The sequence below is a fragment of the Geospiza fortis genome, unplaced genomic scaffold (genome assembly GCF_000277835.1).
Source record: "Geospiza fortis unplaced genomic scaffold, GeoFor_1.0 scaffold538, whole genome shotgun sequence".
NCBI lineage: Eukaryota > Metazoa > Chordata > Aves > Passeriformes > Thraupidae > Geospiza > Geospiza fortis.
Window position 1 is genome coordinate 1,942,174 of NW_005054368.1, and position 23,064 is coordinate 1,965,237.

At 42.4% G+C, this 23,064-nt stretch overlaps 1 protein-coding gene across 8 annotated transcripts in view; it reads left to right on the top strand.

Annotated features, from left to right (window-relative positions):
- The window catches only part of BCAS3 (BCAS3 microtubule associated cell migration factor), a 292,124-nt gene that overhangs the window by 58,117 nt on the left and 210,943 nt on the right, over positions 1 to 23,064 (top strand). For all 8 annotated transcript variants that reach the window (XR_004082101.1, XM_031059839.1, XM_031059841.1 and 5 more), the window contains exons 12-14: positions 365 to 458; positions 9,806 to 9,939; positions 17,335 to 17,599. Coding sequence is in view for 7 of the 8 variants with exons in the window: in XM_031059839.1 (XP_030915699.1) it covers positions 365 to 458; positions 9,806 to 9,939; positions 17,335 to 17,599 (493 nt within the window). In the remaining variant the exon portion in view is untranslated. The remainder of the gene's footprint in view (positions 1 to 364; positions 459 to 9,805; positions 9,940 to 17,334; positions 17,600 to 23,064) is intronic.

The window sequence follows — 23,064 nt, forward strand, 5'->3', positions numbered from 1 at the left end:
TTTTCATCTTTCCATGCACAAGCAAGTGTTGTTTCCTTGTGTGTTCCCAAAACCAGTTCTGTCCATTCTGACACAGGCAGTGACACACATCAGGGGCTGAGAAAGGAGCCCTGAGTGTCACATTCAATTTTTGAGTGATGAAGGTACTTTTATTGTTGGTATTTTTGGCTTTTATTTTGCTTTACTTGGTTAGTACAGGGGATGAACATACTTGGATTTGAATCTGCAAAGGCCAGTTTGCTACACCAGAAAATCAGCTTTTATAGGGAAAGGGGGAGATAAATGGGGATTTGCATGGGTCAGTAAAAGGGATTTTCCCTCTGCAGTGTTTTTCCCCCTGACCTGGGCTGTGTTCTGTCCCCAGGTGCTGGTGAGCGAGGACTCGGACAGCGATGGCATCGTGGCCCATTTCCCTGCCCATGAGAAGCCCATTTGCTGCATGGCCTTCAACCCCAGTGGTAAGAGATCCTTCTGGGGTTTGGGATGGATGTAAACAAGGCAGGAAATCCCATGGGAGCGTGTCCCTGGCTGGTCCCACTGGGACACTGCAGGTGACCTGCTCTGTGCAGTGCTGGATGTGGAATTTGTCTTTTCTGGAAATTTCAAATTTGTCCTTGCTGGAAATTTCAAACTGTAGCAACTCTTCTACTGTGGTAAGAGAGAGGAGATTCAGTCCCTCTTCCACTGCTGAGGAATTCCTGCCAGCCAGGTGCACACATGGTTGTGATCCTCAGGTATCCAGGGGATCAGCACATGGATTAAATTGTAGTCCTCCATGAATACAGAAATAAAACAGTTTCACTGGTTTATAAAGTAACTTATTATTTGTTTGCTAATGAAGAGTTTGTGATCTTACCTTCTCTCCTGAGTGAAATCAACTAAAATCTGAAAATACTTGTAAGAGACTCCTCCAAAGTACCTGTTTGTCTCCTTCCTTTTATAAATGAACAGTCACTGTGGGCAGCAGGTGCAGCTACAAACCTTGTGTATTAATTGATCTTATTAATCTGACAATTAACATTTCATTATCTGCAGATAAATAATGTTCTGGCTGATTGCAGCAGCTCTCAGGGAAATGGTCAGGGAATCAGCAGCTTCCAGTGCCTAAATTTACAATTTCTAAGATGTAGCAAATGGCATGAAGATCAGGAGGGTGAAGTCACATTTCAGAGAATAAAACTAAATGTCTGTCATTTATGTTTTCACTTTTGCTGACCAGTTGGTGTCATTCTGACACCCCATCTGTTGTGTCAGAACTCTTTAACAGTGCAGTGCAGTTCACTGGGGTTTTGTGACAGAAAAGCTGTATCCTCATCTGCCTGGATTTTCTTGGAAGGGAATTTTTCATGGAGCTCTGTGCAGTGAACTGAGAATCCTCAGTTCCAGAACAGTCCTTTTGCTTTGTGCCCTGGAAGAAGGATGATACCTAAAGTGGAGCAATGCTAATTAAATGAAATAAATAAGTGAAATAAATACAGCTGCTTAAATTGGAATGGTAAATAGATATTAATTAAATGCCTCCTTAGGAGAATTTCTAGGATTGTGTAATTTAAAGGGCAGCAGAATGTTTATGCAAAACCAAATTAACTTGTTATTTTTCAAAAGGAAGGATATTTTTGCAAATTGCTGGATTCTTCTTTTATGATCAAATGCTTTGGTTTGCTCAGGTACTGGGATGACAATAACTTAGAGAGTGACACTTAGATCAAATGGTGTTTAATGGCAAAACACTTCTTTAAGTGGTGTTATTTTTGGCTGTGTGAGATTTGCAAGAGGGATGGGGACAAACGAGCAGAGAACTCTTCCTCCAGTGAGAGCAGCACTTAGCCCAGGATTGTGAGCTCTTTATTTAACATCAAGGCAGGATTTTGTTTGAAGCCAGGGCTGTAACATCATCCCAGCTCCTTCTGCAGTGGTCATTGGCAATCAGGCTGAGCTCATTACAGAGAACAAAACAAGAGGTGCCTTTTGATTCTGTCCTTGGCTGCTTGCTCTGAAACCCCACTTTTACTCCTAATTCCAGGCAGTGAGCAGCACACAGTGCCTGCAGAGCTGATTCACTGAAAATTTATTTTCTCGGGCTGATAAACCCCTTAATCCCATCGTGTCTCAGCACAGGAGCTGCACAGGTACTCAGGCCTGAGTTTTGGGAGGATCCCTTTATAGGTTTTTATTGTGTTAAAAACGAGCAGAATCCTCCCTTCATTTGGGCAGATCAGAGGTATAAAGGCCTTTATGAACTGTGATAATGAAAACCAACTTGTGTGTAAATGATCCACATCTCTCCATACTACAAGGAATTGGTTTTGTGCTTTTGAGAGTAGTTTTAAAGTCTACTGGGCTGCAGCTTTACTTCAGTCAATTGTCTTTACTTCACCACATTTAAAAGCAAAGTGTAGATGTTTTATTTGTGCTAAAGCTGAGGTGCTAAATACATTGTTGTCTACACTTGGGCAAGTTCTCCACAGCCAGTGGACAGTCTGTTCTTTCAGCCCAGAAGTTTCTTCCTGCTGCCCCTGCAGAGGGGAGGAAGGGCCAGATCCCTTGGGCTCCCCAGGGAAGGTGTTTTGGGCAAAAGGCCTCAAGGATGCAACGTGGGAATAAGTGGAGCATGAAAACCTGTAGAGATGTTATTTTCACAATTTATAGATGAAATAAAGTGTGGTGAAACCAGCCCTAAATTTTAGATATGATCAATAGTTCTGGAGCCTTGGTGTTCGAGTGTTGAGTTTGGTGTTGGAGGATGCCAGGACATTTCCATGTGGACACTGCTGCTCTTCCTCTGGAGTTCCCCTTTCCATGGGAGCCTTGAGTCTTGCAGACCAATAATGACTAATTTTGGAAGCTGGGCTGAGCATCTGAGCCCACCAGAGCAGGGTATTGTGTGGGATCCCAATTCCTGTGGGAATTCCTGGTGTGGTCAGTGCAGAGCCTGAGCTCTGGGCTCCAGGTGGGATTTCCAGAAGCATCCATACAAACATCTCCATCCCCTGTATCTGCTTTGGGAGGCAAGTGAAGCGTAGAAGTTTTCATGTCTGTTCAAAGGTTGTTTCAATCATTCACTCCTGTTTTTGGAAGGTTTGGGCCTCGTTTCCCTGTCAGGCTGCACTGCCAAGAACTATATGTACAACAAACCCCGTGGGCAGCCAGGAAAGATGAGAATTATCCCCTTGGATTTTTTAGGGCTTCTGCTTCAACTTCCCATTTGTTAAGGCAAGTAAGTAGCCTTAGAGCCTCTGAAAAGGACATTTTGTTACCTAAGCTTCCTGGTGGTCTTCTCCTGGGACAGCTTTTCCCAATAAAAGCTTTTTTCTACACTCAAATGCAGCATAGAGGGGTTTTCCAGCTGCAGGACTGGATCCTGGCTTCTCACCCTTCTAGAAGGAGCAAAAGACACAATATTTTTCAATAAAAGCCCTTAAAACAAACTAAAAATACAATGATTAAAACATTCCTGTCGCTATAGCTAAATCCACACCCAATTTGGGAGAGTAGGACCAGCTTTTAAATCAGTGACATGGGCCAGGCACATTCCTATTTTAGTGTCAAAGAGAAAAGTTTTCAAATAAGATTCTCAGTTAGTAAACAGCTAAAAAATGGTGCTGGTTTATAAATGTCTGGGTTTTTTTTTTTCTTTTAAATGTGGTAAATAAATGATCTGCTTTCCAGAAGTGTTGCTCCTGCCAGCTTGGCAGCTGAGAGCTGTGAAGTGCAAGACATTGAAAATTTAAAATAATTACGCTTCCTTGGCTACAAAAGAGATTTTCCACCCATTAATAACAAGAAAATTAATGTTGGGCCAGCAGTAAAACAGATGAAACTGTGTCCCCCTTGGGATGCCTGACTGCACCTTTAACAGACCTGAAATTGCTCTGATTATTTTAATGTTCTATATTGAAATGTGACAGTGGCCTTGAGTTAATAGTTAAAGAGGGTGAAATTGGAACATCTCTGCTCAAGTTTTTTCCCATTGATCAGAGAAAGTGGGCAGGAAAACACTTCTGGAGAGTAAATCAAGCTGTAATTATTTAATGACAGAATAATTCTTCAGTTTTTCTGTTCATTTTCTTCTGGTTTTCAACTTGAATGATTGCCTTGGAAGACAAATATGTTAAAATTAAGGCAGTTTGATGAGCTGCAGTTACAAATGTTGTGTCTCTCTGTCCCATGTCACCAAAAGGAGGAATCCTTGATGATTGATGGCTTGATCAAGAATTGCATTTTGGGTTGGTTGTGAAGGAAGAGCTGTAGCCATGGATTATTTTAGGAGCTAAAGGAGTCATAGGGAGTTATTTATTCACAAAATAATATTTTATTTTGCTTGTCTTTCTTTTGACTTCTTGGGATTTTCAAAATATTTACATTAAATCTTTACGTGCTTGCGTTTATTTTGCGGCGAATTTTGCTAAAATCAGAATTTCATTATTTAGTTAAGGTTTTTTTGAGACCCAATTTTGTAACTGCAGCACATGGTCCACTTGGGAGTACCCAGGGGTTGAGCAGCTCTGATGTTTGGCTGTATTTTCACTTGCTGGGAGAGGGCTTGAGTGGGTGTAAATAAAGCTGCTGTTCTGGGTCCAGATGCCTCAGAAAACCATGGGCCATGTAAACTTTGTCACGTGAATGCAATTGCTGAGCCCAGGGAGCTCAGTGGAACAGGAATCCTGTCCCAGGGAGCCTGTGGAAGATGGCAGTGCCAGGAGAAATCCATATGGATGGAACCAGGAGTGGCTCTAAATCACTGTGGCTCCCTGAGCACTCTGAGCCTGTAATTTGGGACTCTGCAAAGCTCAGTACCAGCCTTGTGTGGGATCCCAGTTCAGATTTCCTAACTGAAGTGTGAGAGGTTCGTATTTTAATCACTTTTTGGACAGGCAGTGAGTTGGTGCAGTGGCTGGACTGGTCTCTCCATGGCTGGGCATGGAAATCTGAGGGTTGAGCTCCTAAATCCAGTCTGCCCATGGATCCACATTTCCTCCCCACAGATGTGTGCCTGATTCCCAGCACTTGTGCCCTTGGTGTTTTGAAAAGGAATCCAGCCCAGCTTGAAGGTGTTGAATCCTTCAGTGAGTGCTGGCAGAGGGACACAGTTTGGGGAGCTGGAAAACCCTCTGAAAACTGAAGGGAAGCTCCTGGTGAAGCTCCAAGCCGTGGGGACCTCATTTATATGCACGCAATCAACAGCTCTGTAATTAGGGAGGTGTTACCGATAGGATGTGGTGGGGCTGCTCAGCTTTCCCAGCGCTCTCTAATTTGCCCTGGGGCTGCCAGGAGCTGAGCACTCGGTGTCCCATGAGCAGCTGCAGTGCCAGCCTCGGGCCCAGGCTCGGCAGGCAGAGGGGAGGAAGCTCTCAGATAAACACGGCGCAGCCTCAGCTCCAGCGCTCCCCTTCCGCTTCCAGGCCCTATAATTAGCAGCCCTTCTTTTCCTTGTATTCCCAGTTGACGCAAATGCTTTTTGTGGCTTGGCACCTCATTTAGGGCGTGGGCTTAGTTTATGGCCAGGCCAGAGTCTGGTTTAGTCTTCTGATACTGCATAAATAGCTCTTAACCCACAGTCTACATCTGTACTAGTTTTTCCTTTTATGCATATATCCCTCGTGTTTTTATTTCTATCCTGAAAGAAGCTGATTGTTTCCCCAAACAGAATGCAGGAAAAGTAGGAAGCTGTAAATTAGGGCAGGTAAAACAAAGCTTTGCTAATTTTTTTCCCCCATCTTTTTTTCCCTATCCCTTTGAAACTGGATTTTAATCATCTCTGTGGACTTAAAACAACCACACAGTAAAACAGTCATTAATTTAATCTGGCTGCACCCTTGTACTGTGGATAAGCAAAATCAGAATTTTTGCAATGAGATATATACTAAATGAAGTCTGGTTTACACATAAATTTCCACAGGGTCCTGTGTATGCAAGACTTCCAATGGATTTCAGCTGTTATCTGTTAAACAGGGATTAATGCCAGTTGGAAAAATAAGCAGGAAATCCTCAAGAATTATTCACTTTTCATCTCTGATTATTCACCCATGAAGTCCCTCATAAGAGAAAACGTTCAGGCTGAACATAGCACGGCTTTAACCTGTATTTCCTTCTAAACAACTTTTTGGGAAAACTGTCACAAGGCCTCTTCAGAAGCTTGAGTTGGAGTTTCCTGCACTTGAATGTGAAAGTGAGCTAGGACCAGGATTCTGGTTCGTGTTTCTCCGCTGGGATTAGGAATTCTTGCTGGGATGCTGCAGGGAGATGGAGAGAGAAACAAAATGGCTGAGCTATGATAATGGAAAACTGAGATTCTTCAGTGTGAAGTAATGGGAGCTGGAAAATCCCACCACAAACCCCAGCCCAGTGTTCTGAAACGTGGGTGATTTATTGTTTGAATAACAGGGGCGAGGAAGAGATTTCAAAATGCTGTTTTATAAATACACGTTCTTTCCCATCTGTGGTGTTGTGCTTGGGACCTCCGTGTTGATACAAGTCCTGCCAGAATATATTTGTACTTCAAATGCAAATGTGGGTGTGAAAGAGCCTCCTTTAACTTACTGAAAAAGAGTCTCTAATACAAGTGAAAGGCCTGTTTTCCCTGGGCTTTCGTCTAATAAATGCATTTATTCCAAACGGGACAGGCAGCGGGAGTTTAGATTAGACACCAACTGCCAAATCAGATACCACTCATCTTTCTATTTTCAAGTCAGTTCCTTTCCAGCCACAAATGTATTATCTTTCACCTCTGTACTCCTTCAAGTTAGCAAAAACAGAGAAAAGAAACCCCAAACCAAACCCAGAAAACCCAAAGGCAAAGCACACATGGAACCAAGAGCTGGGAGCATCATCTGGAGCTGCTCAGAGCCGCAGGTAGATGGGTGAATGTCACAGCTGTGCCTCGTGGGATGTCACTGAAGGAACAAACAGGGACCACCATGGGTTCTGGGGGCTCGTGTCCCCAGGTTTGGTGTTTGTGCCCAGAGTGAGCCCTGCTGTGCCTGAAGAGAGCATTGTAGGGTTGGGAAGGAGCCTGTGAGGAGCAGGGGGATGATGCCCACAGACACCTGCGGCTCTCGCCAGCGCTGGAAATCAGATCCTGCTGAGCTGAACACCCCTGGATTGCATGGACAACAAGGATGGTGATCCTGTGTTTTCACTGGCTTGGAATCATTACACACAGCATTTTGTCTCCAGTTCCAGACAGATTTTTGGCAGATTTAGGGGTCTTTTACCATCTTCCGTACACCGTGCCATGCGCTGGGATCCACAGGAAGAACGCTCTGCTGGGAGCTCTGGGTGCACTCAGCGCTGGGTCTGTGTTTATGAAAGACTTCTCAAGCCTTGAGGGAGGAAAAAGCATCTATTTTCAGAGCTTCTCTGCTCAGTATTCAGAGACATCTTGTAGAACCATCTCCAGCTTCTCCTTCTCCAAAGGTCCTTTCCATTGGGAATAAGAGAGAGCACGAAAGGACCCAAAGCACCTCCATGTCTGTATAAAGCTGTATAATGCATGAGGAGAGACAAGCATAGGAATAGAGAAGATAAATTCTTACTGGGTTGAATTAGATCTTTTGGAATATCCTCACTCCAGTAACAGCAGCAGCCTAATTCCAGCACACAAGCCCCTCTTTGCTTCCAGCTTTCTCTGCTGGAAATGCTATATATTATTGAGGACCGCACACTTCACTAGAGGGGAAGTGTAGTTTGTGATGTTGCAGAACAGAATTAATGCAAATTGTGTGCATAATCCCACACGAAAGGCTTGGCTGCCTCGCACCGGAGCAACTTGAGCTGTATTTCCTATCAACACAGTCACTACAAATCAAGGAAATTGCCAGTTAAGCCAACATTAACATCCAGACCAACCTCAGCTCACATGCCTTACCGCCCAAACATAATACCCCAGTGCTCTCCCGGATTTCTCAGCTCCATAACAAACTCCCTTTCATTTCTAACACTCGGGGCCGGAGGAGCAGCCGGGAACAGTAAAAGTGTGTCTGCTGGAGGGAATCTTGCTGAGCTCAGATGTGAGCTGCTGCGTTTGTGCGAGCTGCAGGAAATGCCTGGGTGCAGCGTGGGTGGCCGCGCCGGGCCCGGCCCTGCCAGCCTCAGTGGTCAAGCTCAGGGGAAGCTTGGAGGCAGTTTTGTCTCCTAGAGCAATTTGGATTTTGTACCTTGCTGCTGGTGGGCCTCAGCACCTTGGAATTATGTGTTTGCCTTCGCAGGATCCTTCTTTCAGAGGTTTTGGAGAAGCTGAGTGTGTCCTGTTGGTGCCACGCAGGCTCTGAGGGTGCTGCGTTACCCTGGGTGGGGTTTTGGGACATTGGACCCACAGGGCCAAGCCTTCAGCCTCTGTGGCCAAAGGAATTTTTCTTTCTGGGTCTAAAGGACCAGGAAGAAAAAACAGAGATTTTTCTTTCTGGACCTAAAGGACCCAATCTCTTGGATTCCAGGATGGCCATGGAGGGAAAACACTCAGGATACCAAGCTAGTGATGAAATGGTGTCCCATAGAAAAGCTGATCACACTTAACTTTTACTCTGCTGCCTGGCATGCTTTTTGCAGTTTAATACTAAAATTGTCCCAGTGTCATAAAGTGGGAAATCAGTGGTAACATGTGAGAGGTTTCAAATGTGTGCTGTTGGTATCTGAGGCAGCAGAGGAAAAAGCAATTTCTGGTATCACCTGTAAATAAATGAAGGCAATGGACACTCATTTATGGCAGAAATAAGATAACCATTTATCCTCTGAATAAGTGTCATGTAAAACACGGGGACTAAGTTCTCTTCCTGCAGGATAAAAGATTTCAGTTGTGATTTATGTGGAGAAATGTTGCAACAGACCTAAGTGGGAATTCCTGTTTTTTCTTTACTAGATGTGTACCTTGAAAATTATTTAGAATGTCAATATTAAACTGCTAAAATCACTTTGTACTTGTTAACTGAATGTCAGAGGGTTACTTTGGGTGATAACCTATTAAATTTCATTAATAACAGAAAAATAAATTTGTAGTTTGTTACTGTAATCCAAAGTTCTGCTATGATGCTGTATTGTCCTTGTATGTACAAAAAGACTTAATTTTTGGTATAAATTGCTATAAATTTATGGCAAATTGACTTCAAGTATCTTTGTAAAAAACTGAGTTATGGTGTGGGCTGAGACATTGTGAGATAAAAAAGAAAATAGCAAATGTAATTTACTGTGGTTCTGCTGATCTAATTGAATCATTTCAGTACCTCCACCAGTGACCTGTTTCCTAATGAACCTGGTACCTCATTTTGTGTTTAATTTGAAAGCTCTCAACTCTGCTTTTCACTGATAAATCAGACAGTTCCTTTCATTTATAAGGAAGATGCTTCTTCAGGATTGCTTTGGTATGGGCTCTTCTGGCTGGATTTCTATGATCTCTTCTTCCAAAAATTGTTATTGTGGAGACATCAATCTTTTTTAGACTGGCTCTTGCCCAGGGAAGAGCATTTTGGGGTTTTGCTGTAACATTCATCACTTCAGTGGTTCATATTGGTCACACAGTTCTCAAATTTAGTTGGAATATTCCGATTTTTCAGATGTTTTTATAGATTTGTGTTGTAATACTATCTTAATATATTAATACTTAAGTAGTAGTACTGTGAATATGATTTCAGTTGAAGTCCTGATTCATTTTTATGAGGTGAATCCCTTTCAATTCAGTAATTTTCTGTGTTTTCTTCTGTTTCCAAACCCCAAATGTAAGCCACACTCAGTGTTTTTTAGACAGCCACTTTAAGCCTCTTCTTTTGCAGTTATTAATCTTTTGTGCTTTTGTGTTTCTTTTTTTACCCAGGGATGTTGCTGGTCACCACTGACACATTAGGCCATGATTTCCATGTTTTCCAAATCCTGACACATCCTTGGTCATCATCACAAAGTGCCGTCCATCACTTGTACACACTTCACAGGGGAGAGACCGAAGCCAAAGTAAGTGAAACTCTTTGCTGAGGAATAATCCCCAGACACCTTATACATTCTGTGTATGTTGGCACTTTAATGTTTGTTTCAGCACACAAAGAGCCTTTCTTGTGCTCCAGCCACAGAAGGGATAAGAGCAGAGCGTTTAACCTGGACAATAATAAATTCTTGCCCTTTGCAATGAGGTGCTGTCAGATTTATTCAGGTCTGGCACTGCCTCCAAAGAGCCCCGATTATTGGCTGTGTTTGCACTTAACCTTTTCTCATGTAACATGTTCAACATTTGTCTCGTGCCCGTGAAGGAACTGTCAGCGTTTGCCTGACTCTGGTGGTAAAAGCCACAGACAGACAATTAAAGAGTTGAAAGGAAGAGTTAATCAAAAGGCTATGATTAACTTTTCTTGGCACTGTGGGGGAACCTGCAGAGACTCCCCAGTTTAACTTCCCTGTTGAAAACCCCCCCTGTCGAAAAACCCCCCTGTCAGAGATGGAGGGCTAAGTTAGGACATTATCCAAGGGTGGAGAAGTCTGGAATTGTATTTTAAGCAATGCTCAGTGAAGTGATTTGCTGTGAGGTGGGGAAAAGGGGTCTGCTCTCACTGGCAGGGCTGTGCCTGTGGCAGCAGCGAGTTCTGCTTGAGTCCTTCATGGCAGAGCCTCACCTTTGGAGCATGAGGAACTGCTGAGGAACCTGCTTTAAATACAGGAATAAAAATGTCACCACAGGGTAAGGAATGAGTATTGCACTTGCTGATGCAATTACACACGGGAAGCACAGCCTTGTGGCAGCCTGGCAGATGTAAAGCACAGTGACAGGGACAGCCTGGGGCTCTGTGATTGTCACCCTGGCACTGGGAGCTTTGGCTGGTTCTGGTCCCTGATTACAGTTCCTTCAAACCTTTTTTTTTCCCCTGGGAGTTGAGCAGTTTCCCTCAAGTTTCTCACCATACCTTTGTAACAAGTGGAATGTGGAAGCTTTATTGAACTTAGCAGTGGTTGATCAAGTTTTGTTCTGGGTGAATTTACATTTCTGGTAGTTTAAATACTCTAAAGCTTTCCTGCTGCCATTCTGGAAAAGTGGAATTGCTGTTACAGGCAATGGTTTGCTATAAGAAGGAACAACCAATCTGGAAAGTGAGAGGAAATCAGGAAAAGCTGTTCATTTGGGATAATATATATAGTTCTAACAAGTAGTTTTTATAAATATTACAAAGAGCAGTGAGATCTGTGTGTATACACATACTCTGCCTCTACTTGGCCATGTTCTATAAGGTGTTTAATGTTTTAGAGTTATTTTTGTTCTCCCTTCATACAAAGACTCAATATTGAAACCCAAAGCACAGGACTTCAGTCATGAGGAACAAAGATGTTCTTCTGGTTTTTACAGGTGATAAATTTGTTTTCAAGGCACACATTGGAAACCAAACAGAACATGTTTTAGAGAAGAAACCCTTATTGATACATGTTTTTTTGGGATATAGTATTAGCATCTCTGTGAAAGCATTGCATTAAAATTCTCAGAATCAACATAGTAAAATTTTTTCCTAGTTTGCCACACAGTTTTCATTTGGGATGTGAACAGTATAGCTTTTGGAATGGCATAAAATGGAGAAAATTCTTACCAGTCTGAGGTGTGTTGGTGGATTTCACAGCTCCCTGGATAATTAAACAATATTGCATTGGTACCTGTGATTCTCAACACACATAGTTTGAAATAATTATATAATATGAGGGATTGTTTCACTTTTTTTCTTTTGGAGTAACAGCACTTGTAGCTGTTCAATGAGAGGAGAGCTTGCTGGTGCTGCTCTTTTGTTGTGTGAATTTCATGTATGAGGAGCATTAGACAAGAATTTTGGAGACTGTTCAATATAAAACTCTCAGTGCAGCCCACACTGGGAGCCTCTGTACCTCCTGTCTGGATAGAACAGTATTTATACATTTGCTACCAGACCCTTTTCCTTTTTTCTTTTTTTTTCCCTCTGGTTTAAAACTAACTGTGAATCAAGGCCAATGGTCTTAAAGGTCACCTTCTGTACTGGAGCTATAAAAAGTTCTAATTTGTGTTGATGGACATGAGTGATTATCAGTGTCAGAATTTGTTTAGCTAGTACCCATTATAAATTGTTTAAACATCATCATTATGGCCATGTTATATGTGGGATTTTAATGTCCCTGCTGAAATCAGCTCTGCTTTTGTATGTGAGATTTTGGCTGACAGAGCTTCACCCCACTTTTCCCAAAATCTTCTTCTTGTGACTCAGATGAAGATGGGGTGGGATGGAGGGTGGGCCTCTGCCTCAGAAGGGAGTTGTGAAGACAATGACCATGGCAGAATGTGAAGTGCTCAGATAATTCACTGAGTCCCAAGGTCACAGTGTTCAAAGTCACCGTTCTGCAAACACAGACAGAAGTCCCTGTTTGGTTGTACCAGATTAAGATCTTTTAGCCTTTGAGTGCCATTTGTGCTCTAGATTTTATATTTTTTTTCCCCTTAAGAGGACAAAGAGCAGCACTGAGTAACACCAGGAAGGCCCATTGCAAGGGCTGGTTGTATTTTACTGAGTCAGAGCTGAACCTCTCAGAGGACCTGTGCTTGCACAGTTCAGCTGTAAAGAGGAGAAATGTGCACGTGTATGTGCTGCATATTTTGGTTAAGGATACATCTGCCTGTCCTCCAGCTCTTGCATTGTGAGGCAACACTTACTGCACTCATATTTTTACCCAAGAGCATTCTGGAAGGTTTTTAATGAAGGCATAGCATGTTCTGAACTGAGGAAGCTCATTTACTTGCAGATGAAAGTTAGCCTGTCACCTGATGATCCTTTCTCTTTGATCTGAAATTGTAAACAGCAAAAACAAAATCCCTGAAAACAGCATTATCTCAGCCTAGGACAAATAAACGTAACGATAGCATCAGCTGGCTGCAGGCCAGCTCCTCTGTAATCCTGTACTCTGTCAGACTCTTGTTATTCCCACTCCCAAACTGCAGCTAGAACTGACTTCAGTTGGAGAAGGTAAACAGGGAATGATAAAAACATTCCAGCCTGGCTGCATGCTGATGTGAGGCTTTTCCAGGGAATGCACGAATGTTTCAGTGATGTGCTTCCACAGAGACTGCTCAAGGTTGTGTCACACCCTGTGTCCAGGTAGTGAAACATTGGAACAACTTCCAGATATTGGATGTGAATCTTCATGGCCTTGAGAAATTCCTTCTGTCTGTGACATGTTCATAGTTGCAGTTATTGAAACAGACTCTGTAAAACTAGGGAGACTTTCTTATTTAAAGGAAAGAAGCTGGGGATGGACTTGAAATAATCAAGACTGGTTTTGGGTAGCTGATCAGTGTCAGATGAGAGCTGCCAAGAAGAAGCTGCTGCAGTCAGAAGTAGCTTGGCTGCCCTGGAGAGCTGGAGCCCTGAGCAGCATTTGCAGGCTCAGTCATTGATAGAGAGCTCAGCTCTGGTTAAAGGCCCCACCTGGATCTCTCTCTGTGCCCACATTCTGCTCTTGCTTTACACAGAAATCAGCGTTGAGGACTTGGGGAGACACAGTTGGGTCTGTGTGGGTCTGATAAATTATATTGTGTAGACCATGATTTTATTATTTTTTCATTTATGTTTGTTGCTATATCATTTCCTTAATTTTCTCAGCCAAAAAAATTCACATACAGACCAGTTTTCTAATTTATTTTGACCCTTACCTCCTTGGGACTGCTGCTCTTTCTCATTTCTTAATGATACTGGTTTTTTCTTTCTGCCATCTCCCTGCACAGCATAATTCAATACTTGAGTCCTGTGCTTCAAATCAGGGTGTTTTTTCTCTGTGGCACAGCACAGTGATCATGAACAGGTCACGTTCCTGTTGCAGCACGGCTGGTCCTACTCTCCAAGTTTAATTAAATGCAGTAAAATGCACAAGAATATACAGATTGCACCTGGTGTAACCCCACACAACTGACAGAGGGGTGGTAAGAAGGAAAAAAAAGAGTGCTAGGATGATCAAAATGTGGTTTATTTCTGATCATTATTACTGAAATCCAGGGTTCAGCATTGTGAGGTTGGTTTTCTGTTATGTGATTTACCTGGACACAGTCCTGTGCCAGCTGCTCTGGGCTGACCCTGTTTGAGCAGGGAGCTTGGACCAGATGAGCTTCTGTGGCCCCTTCCAACCCAACCCATCCTGTGATTCTGTGATTCAGAAATTATTTTGTGATCTGTACAGTATTGAAAGCTGATCCTCAGTGGAGCTGGTGACATGTGCTGTGTCCTTGGAGGACTCTGTATATTGAATTACCTGACTGTGTCACTCAGGGCAGGCTCTGAGTGGTAGCTACATTTTAATTCAGTTTTCTGGAGGATTTTACATCATAATGTTCAAAACATGGGGAAATAGAGAAGTGGAAGTTATAAAGCACAGAAGAGTAATTGAAGGGAAACAGGAGAAGACAGGAAGCACATTGACCTTTTGGAGGATGTCCAGAGGAGGCCACGAAAATGTTTAGAGGGCTGGAGCCCCTCTCATATGAGGAAAGGCTAAGAGAATTGGGATTGTTGAGCCTGGAGAAGAGGAGGCTTTTGAGTGGTGCATTTGTGGCCTTCCAGTACCTGAAGGGAGCCTGCAAGAAAGATAGAGAGAGTCTAGGACTGAAAAGAATTTGAAAACATCTTACGGGTTCCCAAATTAAACAAAATCTCAGGTCTGTAATTCCCTTTAGTGGTCCAGACAGAGGAGGATAGATAAAATTTTAAAATACAGGCGTGAGTATTAAATGTGGCATTGACCTTGAGCTATAGAATAAACTTTGCGTCGTGAGAGATCTGCTGTACTTTGTACTTTATTAACATATATCTGTAAACACTGTGGGGTCTTGATTGATCTTTGGTATCTAAACATTACATCATAATTAACAACAAATCCAGAAATATATTATAAATACATGAAATAATAGTACATTAACCTAAAGAACAGCAATAAACTGCAACGCTTAGCATAAACTTGAAAACCACTAATGGGCCACTGTGCAGTTTGTTTATACTCTGAGCAGTCGAGAACTCAGTGTAATGTACAGGAACGTGGTGGGGAACAGCACAGCCCAGGGCATAATTTATAGGGCTTTATTCATGGACACAGCTGATTTTTGAAGTTGTTTCTGAGACTGCCACAATGAGCATTGTCCTTTCAGCCTGGTCCATGCCTTCTTCCAGTTCTCCTGGAGAGTTCCGGGCTCCTTTGCATTGCACAGATGGGTTTGTGCTGGTTTGGTGTGAGCGTGTTTAATTCATGCCCTTGGAATTGGAAATATTCTCTGAATCAGCTCCTTGGACTGCCTGTGGTTCTGCTGCTCCTCCTGGATCTGTGAAAGACAAACGAGGCTGTTTGAGACCAGTGAGCAATAGGTGAATCACGGGGAACTGCAGCTTCCAAAATACTCTTTGCCACTGCTGAGCAGGGTTTCATAGCTCTGTTCCTGTAAATCTTAATTCATTGCACACTCTCCTGTCAACGCTTTTTCCATGTTATTCCTGAGCATTAGAACCCTTCTGCCTTTGTGGTTTCAGCCATGTTTTAGGCAGCCATGGCCACGATGCCCGCTCTGACTGCAGCCAGTGTTTGAGCACTTTTTTAAAGAGAGCATTTGGGATTACGGAGTTCCACACTTTCTTCCTGTAGATCAGGAATACTTTTTTCTGTGTAATGTTTATACCGAGGAAAAAAAACATCCTGTAGTGATTGTTTCCCAGTTTCTTGGCTGGGGTTGTCATTTGCCAGGGTTGTTGTGTGTAGTTTTTGAAAGAACATAACCCTCAGGGTGCCAACTGGAAACTGAGTACTAAAGTAGAAACACACAGTTTTGTTGCATGCTACAGTGAGATGGAATTTTTTCTCTCTCATCTCATAGTTCTGTTGTAACTGAGAGTGGCAGTTTCTACGCAGTTCATATGTTTGGTTTTGACCAGAATTTGCCACTTTAACAGCAAGTACTGAAATACTCTTGGAGCCATCGTTTTCCCTGACTCCACAGCCTTCGGGGTTTTTTTGGAGCCCTTATTAATCCCTGTGGGGTCTCTAATCCCTTGTGAGCAATCTGTTAAGGTGAAACACTTTGTAAGCAAGCTTGGAGCTCTGAGTGCTGCACTGTAGGTGTTTCAGAGCTGAATCCTGAAAGTGCCAAAGCTGTCAGGTTTGGGAGCTCTCTGAGCTGCCTCCTTTGGGGATATCACCAGGACTGAAAGGAGCAGGTGTGCAGCGCTGGTTTTAGTTGATCTCGGTAATGTTGATGAAGCATTTTGTGTAGTGACAGTCTGTCAATCAAATATCTTGTCACAAGTCACCAGACTTAAATCCTTTTTTTATCTCCGAGGCTTCAGGCTCAGTTGGAAACTTGCACTTCGATGAATAATTTGCTCCTTTTGTCTGGAATAGCTGGAGTGCATTTCTGGAATATTTGTCAAGATTTTATCAGTGTTTACTCCAATTTGAGTACGTAGTGCATTGTAAAACTGGCTTCAGTGAAATCTTAAAGAATTTTATTTAGCTTATGCTGTTTAATAATATAATGAAAACTAATCCTTCGTCTATATGTTTGTTTGCCGTGGTAAATCCCACTTGTGTCCATGGTTCCTTTTAGTCAGCTTTTACCTTTAAAAACATTTTTGGAAGAATTGTTTCAGGATTTTTTTTTTCTATGATAAATCATTTTAACTTCGACTACTTGTTTTCTTGAGTTGTCTGCCAGGACAGGCTTGGAAACAAACTTTAATCTCTCTTTTAAAGCATTCCTTCAGGAACAAGAATTTGCTTTCCATCAAAGCGTTGTGTAAAGCACACTTGAAAGAGAATTAAATCCTTCTGGACTTCGTATCTGAGATCTATGCAAGGAGTAACCCTAGTGGAAAATGTTTAACTGTATTTTTATATTTGCTTCAAAACTGACCATTTGAAGCTAAAATAAGACTTGTGCCAGTATTTGTCAAAGTCAGGCCCAGTGGTGAGATCTCTCTCTTTTCTTCTCATCCCTCCCTTTTCCCGTTTTTGGGCAATCTCTGAAGATTAAACAAGCAAATACAAAACATGTAATTGAAACAATTTCCCAGCTCTTTTTAGAACAAAATTCTGTTTGAAAACTACATCGAGATCTTGTGGCTTTCTTCAGCACTTTGCAGCACAGTTTGTTGTCATAATCTCAGAATATTTTGAAAAGTACACAAAATTTGGAGCTGTGAATTACAGTGTATATAATGAATACTAAGTCCATTGATAAATGCAGTAAAATGGAAGTTATTGCCTAAATGTGAGGGGGTTTTTTCCCATTTCCAGTTCAGATTTGTGTTTGAGACACAATCCCTGTGTTGGAGGTGTGCACATTGGTGGCTTCATTCCCCTGTCACCCTTTTTTTCCAGGTACAGGACATCTCCTTCAGCCACGACTGCCGCTGGGTGGTGGTCAGCACACTCCGAGGCACTTCCCACGTTTTCCCCATCAATCCCTACGGGGGCCAGCCCTGTGTCAGGACTCACATGTCCCCACGGGTGGTCAATCGCATGAGCCGCTTCCAGAAGAGCGCGGGGCTGGAGGAGATCGAGCAGGAGCTGACGTCGAAGCAGGGCGGGCGCTGCAGCCCCGTGCCCGGCCTGTCCAGCAGCCCCTCTGGCTCACCTCTCCATGGTAAATCCACTTCCTTCCTTTCTTTCTGCCATGAGCATAATATGAATTTCATAAAATGCTGTAGATACTGTGCAAAAATATGTGATGCAAGCAGGTACCGCAGGAATGAGCCAAGGTGGAAACGCTTCAGAAAAATCAGTTCTAGTTTTGCAATTTGCTTTAAGTAAACAATCCTATCACAGATGTGTTAGTAATTTCTACTCAAAACTGAAAGGTTGGGGGTCTTTAGGTTTCAAGTTTTGCTTCCATGTAGCACACAGTCAGTAAACTGGTCTGTATTCAAAGAATTTTATTGCCTAAAATTCTCGTTGCTCATTGGCCTTGAAGATCAGAAAGCACATCTGGGTATCTACAATAATACTGCTTGAGGAGAAATGTGGGAACAAGGCAGTGGGGAGCTGATGGCACAGATTTGTGTCTGCTTTTTGTGTGTGTGTGGGAACAATGTGATAAATAATGTGTAAAGGTAAAGAAACCTGTGAGAATGGATCTGTCCATCCTGTTCCTGTGGTGGATGTGCCTTGGAGAAACTCAAAGGATGTGAAATGGAGAGCTTCAAAAAATGTTCCAAAATTATCAATGTCACAGCTTTTCCAGTTTATCTTTCCTTTCAGCCTTCCTCTTTCATGAGGTCTGTGCTAGAAGCTGTTTTGCTTGCATTCAGGATTTGCTGCATCCTTATGCCTCCTTTCTGTTGAGAGTAAGTCACAAGTTCCATGGAAGTGGAAGTTTGAATAGCAGTTTGTTTGGGGTAGCCACCCTTTTCCAGTCTGAGAGTATTAAAAATGGCCAGGAACAGTCCCTCTGCCCTAATTATGAGTAGGATTAGGAGCTCTTGTGAAAGCCCAACTATGTGCTGGGCTTTCTGCTATAGAGAGAACCTTTGTGGGATTTCTGAATCAAAGGAACTGTTTTATGACTTGGTGATTATTAAGGGAACCAGACTTGTCTCAGAACAACCCTCTCTATTTTTGCCTTTCTTTGGACTTCTCTGAACAAAGGTTTGTGCGTGGCTGTTCTGGAGCCATCCTCTTCTGCCTGGAGCCACTGGAAGGCACCCAAAACGTGCTCGGAACTTTCTTCCTCTTTGGAGACAGTTGTGTATCCACCATTTCACTTCCTCTCATCTCTGTACAGCAGCTCAGCCTGAAACAGGCTGGGGAGTGCTCCAAAGGTTTGCTATGGCACATCCAACTACTTGTAACTTAACATCATGGAGAGGAGAGGAAGGAACTGTCAATTTGTGGCTATCACCCAGCCACTTCTATTTTCTGTCAAGGGAAATTGCAGTGAGTTGTTGCCTTTACAATCCTCTGAGGTATATTTGAAGTTTTGAATAGATTTGACACTTTTTAAAAAGAAGAATCAGCAGTTTTAGGATGCTCAGTGGTGGGGGTAGGAGACAGGCGTGCATGGACGAGTCACAGAGAAAGGCAGCAGCTTTTAGGGGAATGTTCAAGAGTTCTGGGGCTTCAGTTTGCAGATGTCTGTCTTGAAAGATAATAAATCAGATTTCTTTCAAGATCTCTGCAGCCATCACTGCTTGAAAATTAGATCTGTTTAAACAAACAGCTCCACTGGAAGTCTGCACATGGGTGCTGAGAATTAAGGCAGGAAGGTGGCTTTGATTCCTGGAGGAATTCACACAGATTGTGCTCATCACTTCCGCAGTGCAGAAGTTGGACACGTGCTATGATTGTGCATTGGTAACTTGCAAAACTTCATATGAACGTTTTCCATGAGAAATTTGTGGGGATTTGTAGAGGAGTTAGCACAGATGCCTTAAAAAATTAAGGAAAAAAAACAGTTGTGTTTGAAAGAGTCCATTTGGTAAAATACTGTAATATTTTCAGTAATTTTATTGCTGCTTTTTCATTTCAGTAATCTTTCAGTTCCCCTGGCTGAAGGCAGGCAGGATATTGAACCCTCTTCTAAGCTTTTTATAAAAAGCCATTTATCATCAACTTGTAAAAGACCCCTGAAGTTCAGAGCAACTTTCAGCAGAGGGATTGTGTGTGTGTGTGTGGCAGCAGGATTAGTCAGAGACCGATGATTATTTTAATTTGTGAGCTAAGATGTGTTTACTCAGATTGTAACAGCTCCTTACCATATTATAATGTTAAATTATTGTTGTTTGGAGGAGTCCCGGCAGTCTGGTGACAGAAGTGTAAACGAGTACTCGAAACAGAAAAGAACAGTTCTGGGTTTAATTCTTTGGTTTACTTCTAACTCACTCTGCAACCCTTGGTGAATTTTATTCAGCTGATTTTGTCTGTCAGCTCTCTGCTGTGTGACAACAGAAATAATCTCTGTGTTCCCCGCGAGTGGAATGACTTTAATTTTGCAGCTTTCTTCAAGAAGAATAACTGGTATGTTCCTTAATCACCCCTCTGAGTGCAGATGATTATAATGGAAATAAAACCAGAGACCATGTCCTGGAGAGCCCCACTGCTCTGGGACAAGGTGTTGATTAAGTGACTGATTCAGAGGAGATTGTGGCAAACTGGAGGATTTTTCTGTGTGGAGTCACGTCATCACGATTTTCCTCTTACATCTTTTCCAATTTTCAGTAAACCCTACATTAATAAACTGCTTTTAATCTTTATGCTGATATCTGTCTTATCTTCCCTTTTGCTTAGCAATTGTAACTTATTGATAGTAACTTGTGATTAGCTTTTGTTCTTGTAAATATTTTCAGAGCTCTGGCTCTGTCGTATTTTTCTCACTTGTTTTTTTCCTCCAAGTCTCAAAATGAAACTGTTTGCAACTGTTTGTGTATATAGTAGCAAGGCAATCTATTTACATTGTGTTGGAGCACCCTAGGACTGTTTACCCACACAATGTCAGCCTTTGCTGGGGGTAGGGATGATTTCATTTCCAAATGAATCATTGTTTGGCTTTGTTCTTTCCAGCAGAATGAAGTAAACTGTTAAATAGAGGATGATAAAGAGATATTTCCTTTGCACCTTTTATAGCCGACAGAGATTTTGTTTGGGCTGTTCTGTCTGTTAATGCAGCGAGGTTGTATTTTTGTCATTCCCTTGGATTGCCAGAGCGTGTTGTCAGGAATATCTGAGTTATGTCGGGAGCCTTTTATGGGCTTTTACTATTCTAAGACTATTACAACATTGGTTGGTTGTTGGGGTGAACATTGGGGTAAAGTATGGCCTTATGGGACCATTTTACTTGTATAAAATTGGGTTTAGGGTCCTTACCTGTCTCACAGGTAGGCTGTGAGGATTAAGGGATGAGTTGTTAAAGCAGAGCAATTGTCCTTGGTGTTGCAAACTTCTCCGCGTTCTCTTCAGGACACGTACGAATAGCAAGGAGCATGTAGCTGTAAAAATGCAATGCGTTACTTGGACAGTTGAAAACTACACATAACTCCAATTATTTTAATCCTGCAAATTAAAATTTATGGAATGTTATTAATTCTTGCAGCACCAGTAAGTGAAATAATGTCTGTGTAGCTCTGCTCACTCGGTTTTCTCTGCTGTTGGCTGCAGGAATTTCCAGCACCAGAACAAATAATAATCCAGTAAGTTAACATTGGATCTACAGCTACACATCCACACCTACTAAAAATATTCCATAATAATATGATACTCTCTGAATTTGCCTTGCATTTCATTGGGGATTGAAGTATTTATTTATTTGCCAAAAAACTGTTCATAGTTCGCCATGGTTCTGTTTCAGATTTAATACCGACGCTGAGAGGGAGTATATAAATTTAGAATTATTAAAAAACCATGTTGTTCTCGATACAGTGTATTCAGGCTTGTATTTATCTCTTTATAAATATTTTAGTATGGCACGTTTTTCATTGCAAAATCTTTTCTAAGTTTAAAAATCTAAAGGCTTTCTCTTGCTTTTCCTTCATTTGTCACAATTACAATATGATTAAAATCCCAGTGTAAAACTGGAAGTTTGATAAACATGCAGCCTGAGATGCTTTACATATTTTCACGTTACTTTTCTCTATTTCCCAGAGTGAAACTCCTTTTACTAGAAGAATTCTTATGGGAAAGCAGAGTTGAAAGGACTGACATCATCAGCCCTTCCTGAAAAACAGATTGGTTTCCTTTAAGTAACACTCACTTAAGAAACCACCTATTTAGAGAGAGGCAGACAAAAATAGTTTCAAAGAAAATTAACTGTATAATAACTTAAAGCACTGGAGGGCAGTTCCTTCACGAAACGCTGTGAACACGAGCTGACAACGGTTCTTGGAAAACTCTCTATTAAGTTTAATTTTTCTCTTTGTAGCCGTTTGCACGGAAACAGCAGAGCGAGCTGCAGCATCGGCCCGCGTTGTTTTATCATGCTTTTAACATTCCTATTTGTATCATTGTCGTGTTTCTCCACAGCATCACACTCGGCTCTTTTTTAATTGAAGCGTCATTTCAAATAATTTCAAACAATTCCTTTTGCAGCTCCGTTTCTCAGCGCAGATTTCGGCCCGGACGCGCCGCCCGCGCCGGCTCCCTCAGCGCTCCCGCCTCACGCCCAGGGCCTGCAGGGGGCGCCCTCTCCCCGGCCATGGCGCCTCAGGCGGGGCCGGCCCTGAGGGGGGACCTGGCGTGCAGCCGCCGTAACGCGGACAAATGGTGGCGATGAGGATAAACCCCTCTCTTTTTCACTAATACAGGCACTGAGCTGCTTGCAGAGGCATCGTAAATATTTATTTATTTGCAAATAGAAACCCTCCACATTCTCTGTGCTGCCTGAAGCATCGAGCAATTCTCTTCGCACCTTCGCCTGAAGTTTCTCTTCACGGTTTTAAGGCAGTTGAGAAAAAAAACAAAATTAATTTACCTGGTGGAAATTTTCTGCTAGTGACTTTTAGACACCATTCTGTGATTCTGTGATGATTCTTTCTTTCTTAAGCAGTGCCGGTGGTGGTGATGGAAGGTCGCACGTGTAGGGCTGGGAGAAGAGGTGGGAAGAGCTGGAATCACCAGTTTGGGAATTGGCCAGCAGCTTGCTGGATTTTAGGAAGCTGTGTTTGCTGGATTTTAGCTGCCTCTCCCCCCTGCTTTTTTTTTTTTTTTTGATAATTGGTAGAGAATCAGTGGAGTGAAAGAAGTGGGTGGTGTATTTTGGATAGTTTCTGAAGTGGAAGGAAAAGATCCATTCCCTTCAGATAAGTAGGGAAGTAGACTGATAAATTCTGTCACAAGGGAAGTTTGTGTCTGTACATCAAGTGTTTCTGAAGCAGGTTTTTGTAAACAGCATAGATCGAAGACTGGGGCATGTTTGTGTTGTTATTTGAAAGAGAAGTTTCAAATATTCCGGATAGATTGAAAATTGAAGGAGATGGACATCAGAAGGGAATTGCAGCTCTGGAGATAGGGAGTGTAAAAATCTATGACTGAGTGATTTAGCACGGCAAATGCTGTAGCAGTGGTCAGAGCAAACTGTTTCAGAGAGGCTGTGGGTAGACAGACAGAGGGGAAATAATCGGC